An 8,006-nucleotide genomic window follows, 5' to 3' on the forward strand; every position below is an offset into this window, starting at 1 on the left:
GATATCCTGGGAAGTTGACGAGCGCTTGTTTTTAATTTCTAGTATGATAGTAACATCTCTCATCCTTTTTAGTATTTTAACTGACTTACCATTCCCATCAACTGTTTCCTTTTCATCTCATCCTATGCTGCTGTTTATCACGTGTATGATATCACCATTTTAGTTTATTTTTGAAACTTTGATTTTTTGTGGTTCATCTCATAATTCTGTCACACATAAAGGCAACAAATGCAATAACGTCCATTTTCTGATCTGTTCTCTGTTGGTTTATGGACTAAAGTGTAGAGTTTCCAAAACAGCCTTGTATCATCAAATCAAGTGATCGATACAGAGGAGACAGGGAGAAATCTACTCAGTAATTTTATCAGGGAACCGGCCCTCTGATGGCTGTGGTAGTACCGATCCAAGTCATTGATCTAGCAGGAAGACAAACGCATACTACAGCCAGTTTCTACACTTATTGTTCCCTAATCCACAGCTCTGGAGAGAGCTTTGAAATCACAAAACAGTTGGTCTTGGACGGTAACAAGAAAAACTTTGTACAACATGCGAGACATCTCAGAACACTGAGAAAGTTTATGGAAAGCAGTCAACTTGTGCAACACATTCACTGCTGTCACTGTGGGTACTTGTTTTTAAGGGGGACCATGTAAGTTCACATCTGGCATGGAAACATACAGGGGGTTTGGGGAGATTTCCTTAAAGAAATACTAAAGATCCTTTTTATGGAGGACTGAAAGTGTCATTAAAATATTAGAGAAATAAAATGCAGTCACACTAACAGAATGTACAATATGAAAACATACATTCAGAATAAAAATTAATCAAAAGTTAAATATTTGACTAAATTACATATTACTTTTTAAAAATTATAGTATATGAGATTTAAAAAAGATTTTGAATATGAAGCAACAATAAATACTTTGCATAAAAATACAATTTGATCATCTTAAAGTGTTACAAATAAATCTAAGAACATAATGAAAATGTATATTAAAATGCAGTTTTTAAAAGAGAGCTACAAAACATTCACAAATTGTTTTAGGAATGGAGCACATGGATCAACATGTATAGGAAAGACTAAATGAGAGGAATACAGGAATAGGAAGCAGGGGGTTCTGTTCAATTTCTCTTTTCAAACTACATTTTATTATTGTAATTAATTATTTACTCACTACATACTTATGGATGGCTTTATGTTTAAATTTAATATATTTTTCATTTAATACATTTGGTTTATTAATATTATTAATTAATTAATTAATTTATTATTATTAATACATTTAGTTTATTTAATTTAATACAATTTTTCATTTTAACAACATATTTATGGATTAATATATTATTTGAAAATTTCTGTTCCATTCGCTAAGTTAACAAGGGAATTAGTTTTTATTTATAGCTATTTATTTTCTATTTATTTACTTATTTTCCAAATCCATATATTTATGCCTTTTTATTTATTTATTTATTTATTTTATTTTATTAGCCTTTTTATTTGTACGATAATTGATTAAATAATTTTGTTAGAAAATGCTCTGATAATTGTTTGCTTTGTCTCTTGGGATTTTCTTACAGTACATCTATATATCAAATGTACTGCATGCGTGTGGCTGTCAAAATGTGTTTCTGTGGCCCAGTGAGTGTGATTTCACAGGTGTCATCAAACTGAAAGAGTTCAAAGATAAGACTCAGCACTGCCTACTGATGGAATAATGTTGTAATGACTACTGTGTACTCATGAGTTGGTGGTGACGGCATTTAGGGTTGATACGATCCCAGCACCAGATGGTGTCTATAATTATATGAGTTCATTATATGGGTTCATTTTGATATCAGCTATAAACCTTTAATGTTTTATTATCATGAAATTGTGTTAAGAAAATCTACAATCTGTGGACATGTAAACATTTGCCAAAGTATCCTTGCCAGGTAAATACAATATGAGCTACACTGTAGTTGTTAATAACTGAAATGATGTTGAGGCGCTAACATTGCTCGGAATGAAATGTGAGGCTGTACAAGGACATACAGTACAAGGATGTTGGCTGCACACTTGTAGTAAATTCACAGAAAGAAGGCAGATATAATTCCTTAATGCTTCATCCAGCTGCATGCTGAACAATCAATGCCCGTCTGACTTCAACCCTTATTTCTTATCTAAATGGTAATGCTTTGTGACAATATGACAGATTCAAAAACTTTTCATTTTACTTTGAGTCAGAAAAGATTGCAGAGTGACTGAAAACTCGAACACCAAGTACTTTACTGACATGCTGCATTGCCTAAAGAATGAAGTATCACAGTGAAAACTAAAAATAGTTCTCTGAAATTTGAGGTCCTCTAAGATCGTGTTGCTCCTTGAGCTTTGCACTGTTGTTAATCCTTTTTTTTTTTTGTGAAGATTTATTTTTAGTTTGTGTGCAGATATATAAAAACAGTTGATGCTCTCTCTCTCTCTCTCTCTTTTGCCCACAGCTTTTACCCACAGATCCCCCAAAGAAGCCCGACCCTGTCACTTCAGAGACCGTTGTTTTCTGGGGGCTGCGGTTATGGCAGGTCATTGGTATCTTTTCCATGTTTGTTCTGGCAGTTGGTTAGTATATCTCAGGAAATCACTTTGTTGTCACCTTCACAAATCATTCATAAAGAAAACAGCTATCTTGAGATGTAGCTGCAGAGTGCAAATGTCCTCAATTATGAGTTCACAATGTGATAATCAAGCACAGTGTGATTGATTATCACAATAATACTGATATTATGTCAGCAAATGGAACAATTTCGCTAAGCAGCTGATAAGAACAACTGCAGGATGAGGGCAGAGATACTTTGTTTTGTTTGTTTGTTTGTTTTATTCTGGCAGATTTGTTTCAGAAAACAGTTCAAGTCTTCATTCTTATCTGCATTTTGGCCTGAATGGAGTCTTTGGCATGCTCACATTGGCAGTGGTAGCATAATGACATTTAGCAGGTTACACATTTGTTCCCTGATGCAGTTCAGCCAGGGCTAATCATTAATAGCATATTAAAAAGGAATACTGTAGGGGAGACACCACATCATTTGCTTTTGAGATACTTCACCAATCATTTTTTAGAAAACATGACCTCCCGGTGCATTTAGATGAAATAATAATTTTACCACATCCTAAAGAACTTGACTGATAAACAGTCCTAGTGCCACTATGAAACATGTCACTGTGCAAGCAAAAAAATAATAACCCTGCTTTCATGCATGCTCTTGGTGCCATGATGGGTTATCATGACCACTGGCCTTAGACACAAAAATGCCATGGGCCTACTCACCTACTCATGCAGAGAGTAAACACTCCATGTGCCCTTTCTGAGAACATGGATTTTGGTTGCACAGTAACACAAGGAAACTTACAACCACGCAGAATGTGTTATTTTGACCTCATAGTTTTCATTTTGTAATGTTAAATTTCTGCTATTTTGTTATGTTCTATGTATTCTGTATATACAGTATATAATATTTTACAGCACGATTTTACATCTTAAGGATTCAGACATACTTTAATTGAAATAAAACTGGAAACCGGAAGAAATGTCTGACTTAAAGCATTGACTTCCTTCTGGGAAAAGTCACTGCTCAAATCAATCAAGTCCAACTACCAGATCATAAGTGATAGGCTGTTTGGGTGTGTTTATCTTATCCTTAGATAGTTTCTAACATTGTGAATATTTGCCAAAAGGACTGTTCTCCTTGAAAGGCCCTGATAAGAAGCGACATATTATTATTAGCAGCTTTTTTCTCCACTGGAGTTGTCTTTATCCCTCTTAACCCTATCTGGTAGTGCCACCCCAGGCTTCACCGCTATCACTCATCCCAGAGCTGCAGTCCTACGGTAAACTTGGGCTAGCAGCATCAGGTCCTTCAAGCAGACAGGACTGTAGCACTGACAGAGCAGCTGCTGACAGTTTATGGTTTGTCCACCTACCAAGTCTGCATTTCCCCCATGCACGTCTTATTTCTCTATGTTGACCTTTCACAGAGACATGTATTCAGCCGGCATCACATTGATTTGACCTACTCATCATAGGCTTCTTTTCATAAATAAACTCACACCCATTGTTCATAGGTCAATTGACTCCCAGTGGCCTAAGTGAAGATACCACAACAGACTCTGTGGGTTATCTGCCTTGGCTGGCTATTTATGAAAAGATTTAGTAAACATGCATTTTCTCAAAAAAAAAAAAAGAAAAAAGAAGAAAAAAATGACATCCACAAATATCCATCAAGTCAATTCTCATATTCAAACTACAGTTTTGACTAGAGACCAACACAGGCCAAAGCACTGGAGACACTGAGCAACGGGACTGAATCCTCGAACTATGCAAAATACAGATTTTACAGTGAACAATGCAAAAGGGAACTAAATAAAAACACCGAACAGCAAAATAAAGCGCTAACATAATTGGCAGTACAGTAATACAAAAAACATATGACATCTGCTGCCAGCAATCATCTATCTATCTATCAGCATGCAGACCCACAAAATCAGTGATTCAAAAGTACAATACCTCAATAAAACCATTAAATCCATGAATGCCACAGGTGTAGCTTTTCTGATAAACTCATTTATACACCTACAACTGTTCAATAGGTGATGCTATTCAGTGGTTTAAAAAGTAATTGAGTGTAATTAGTACTGAAAGCTTAATCCATACAGTGTTTAACAAATTATTTAGACCCTCGCCATAAAAACAAGAAAACACAAATATTTAAGAAATCTTTCAAAACTTGACAAAAATACTTTTTTGTTAAGCAAAAACCAAATTTTGTTCAATTTTTTTGTATCCAAATTTGAGCTGACACACTGCACAGAAAGTAATCAAAAATAACGCACCTGCACGGCATCCGCAATCACGCCCCGCGACTTAAATATTGTACTGGGTCCTGTGGTTGGGTTGTTGTTGTTGGTGTTATGTTGAGCTGGCAGCGGGAGAGCTGCAGCTCTGAGTGCGAATGTACAGCAACCGTGTAGGGATTAATAAAAACTTATCGAAATGCCACTGGGTCTGCCGTGGACGTTTACAATGTGATGTTTACAACTTATTATTATTATTAACGGCGATTCATCTGCTGATTATGTTTTTCTCAATTATTTGGTTTGAAATTATTTTAAAAATCTCAGGGCTCAAAGTGATGTCACCCCAGTGCATGGCTTTGTCCAACCAACAGCCCAAACCTCACAACATTACCCAATTAATGAAAAGCAGGTTTTAAAATTGTGTATAAGACATGTCATCTGCAAAGGCATTGATGGCATGGCCAAATATTTTTGCAATATTTGTGGAATTTCAGTGTCCAGTAACGGTCTCTAAAACATGATTGAGACAAACCAAGAAAACAAGAAGCTGGGAACTTGCAAAGTGGGTGATAGGGAACAAGTTATAGCTTAATGACACATTATTAGCTATTTGATAACCTAATCTACACTCGTTTCATGTGTCCGTGCATGTATGAGAGCCCACTTGCCCTTCATGCATGTGTCATCAAAGAGACTCATGGGGAAAAAGGTACAACAAGAGTGACTGTTCCTCCATGGTGTCTGCAGTTGCACATGCATACTTCCTGAAATGAATATAATCTCCGCCTGAGAGGCTCTACTTTTATATTTGGCTGTGGGCAAAAGACACAGGGAAGAGGCGCAGATTAATTTGCATATTCATCGATGTGCGTATACAAAAGGAGCCAAAGGTGTTGAGTTACAGCTGAGCCTTTTTAAGACATGAATGAATTATCCTCGTGTACATAAATAAATAAGTAAAAAAAAAAAATCCTAAGTATATACTTTGGATCTTTAAGAGTTTATTGAGGGCCTGGAGGGTGGCTGTTTTAAAGCTAGGACTATCGTTTCATGCATGAAATGTTATGGTTTTTAAAAATTATTTTAGAAAATTAACTAGATAGTTGCTAATTAATTTTGTGCTCAATCAACCAAACATTTCATCTCTACTTCTATAGACAATGTAATCTGTAAAAGGGCTCTACATGCACGGCTGCTTCTGCTTCAGTAACAAACATAAAAGCATAGCAACAATTTAACAATACAATATACAAAACCTATTCAATGTGCACACAGCGGTTTGTAACAATAGAAAGCCTTTCACAAACTTACACTTTACACTCGCACATGCAGAGACCCAGACGGGCAAATATGACTAAACCTAATCTAACATTCTAACTGGATTCTTCATAACCAGCATTTTGGTAAATAAAGATTAATTATGGATGTTTCATTCACCGCTCCCTGCTGAGCATGCCATGTTTGAGTGATGAAAGAGAGAGCAAGACTAGAAGTAGCATGCAAGATGTAGGATGCTATTAAACATATCCTGTGGCTGTGTACCTTCTCTCCAGCTAGAATTACAAAAGAAAAAGAAAATACACCAATCAATGTTAAAACTGTTACCAGTAAGTCCAATGGATGTGGGGAACTAACAAATGGTGTCTGCGGGGAAATTGAAGCAGAATTAGAGGGACAAAATAAATACATTTATCACCATTTTAACTTTAAAAAACATGACCAAGCAACAACTGTCATGAAAAACAAAATGAAATACGGCAACAGACTTTGAAGCTGATCAGCTCAACACATCAATCCAGAAGAAAATTCACATTCACATTCACCAGGGAGTAGGCAACAAACACCACAGCTCAGTCCCTGTCAGGACAAAGCTCTCTGGCACTGGCTGTCTTCTCCTCAGCTTAAGTACTACCACAGCTGATTGCTGAGTGGAGCCAGCTGCTCACTGGCTCCACTGGAAGGTGGGCTGTACCGAGACCGGGAAGAGCAACACAGCAAACATACACAGCAAAACTACAGTTGGCCTGCTAAACATGTAACACAGTTACACTTCATTATGCAGCCATGTGGCTGTGGTGCAACTTCATCACACGTCAGCATCGGTTTCAGTCAGTTAGTCATTGAGGGATGTGTTTAGAACAAGAAGCACTCACAGGCGTTTTTAGACATTTTCTCCCTCTTAGTTTGCATCTTTGTGTAGAGAGATTCATACTGCAGCAGGATAATGAGTCCAAGTGAACCAGGATTAAGGAGCACTCATGGACTCCTCAGTAGCTCGACTTTACTCACCACTGAATATTTGAGGAAGCATTTGTATGCTGACAAAGCAAAACATGTCACAAAACATTCTTTGGAACTTTGTCCGGTAATGGTAGGATAGGGTAAGGTATTTTCTTGCACACACCTCCAGCTTGATTGCTTTCTGTCATCAAAGAATGGGAGGAGGACGACCAAAACACCAAACAAATACAAAGATATTCTGAAATCTATTTATTTTTTAAACATTCAGTCAGAATGTTAATTGTATGTTGTATTTAATGTTGTATTTTGCTTATATTCATTTGTAATGTGGAATTTATAAAAATGTACCTTAGCTAGTATTCGCAGTGTTTTGGACCCCACTGTATATTGTGACTGCCACTGCCCCTTAAGTTCTTATTGATCATGTAAGGTGTTATTAAAATGTCTTATTCAAATAACGCCACCCTGTCTTTATCCTTGTACTTCTCTCCTTTAGTCATCACTCTGTGCTGTATATTCAAATGCCGAATTCCCAGAACAAAAAAGGAAATTGAAGCAAGGCATGCACAAAGGCAGGCTGCCAAGAAATACGCCAACACATTAGAGACAGTGCCACCTCTTAATGAGCTGACTGAGATCCCAGGCTGTAAGTACCCCTCTCTCATATCTTTCAAATATTAATATGATAGTATTAGATTGGTTTATAATTGAGTTATAGTTGCAAGCAGGTACCAGCTACCAGCTGCGGAAGTTCAAAAGAACTGTCCTACTCCTTAAATACTTCAACTACCAGTTCCTTCAAATGAGAGAAATGATGGATAACTGCTTGAATTTTCCATGCATTCCTCTTGAACCATTAGTGAAGTGCACAGAGATAGACAGAGAGAGACATCAGACTCCCTTAGACCAAAGCACATCGCAGACATGGATGGGGGGG

The 8,006-nt window shown here is 36.8% G+C and overlaps 1 protein-coding gene across 1 annotated transcript in view; it reads left to right on the forward strand.

Annotated features, from left to right (window-relative positions):
* Nucleotides 1-8,006, forward strand: part of tmie (transmembrane inner ear) — a 14,278-nt gene that overhangs the window by 1,715 nt on the left and 4,557 nt on the right. Inside the window, exons 2-3 of the mRNA XM_005721560.1 lie at nucleotides 2,479-2,596; nucleotides 7,566-7,715. Of these exons, the coding sequence (XP_005721617.1) occupies nucleotides 2,479-2,596; nucleotides 7,566-7,715 (268 nt within the window). The remainder of the gene's footprint in view (nucleotides 1-2,478; nucleotides 2,597-7,565; nucleotides 7,716-8,006) is intronic.

Source organism: Pundamilia nyererei, unplaced genomic scaffold (assembly GCF_000239375.1).
Source record: "Pundamilia nyererei isolate P.nyererei 1_Seehausen unplaced genomic scaffold, PunNye1.0 scaffold00004, whole genome shotgun sequence".
Classification (NCBI taxonomy): domain Eukaryota; kingdom Metazoa; phylum Chordata; class Actinopteri; order Cichliformes; family Cichlidae; genus Pundamilia; species Pundamilia nyererei.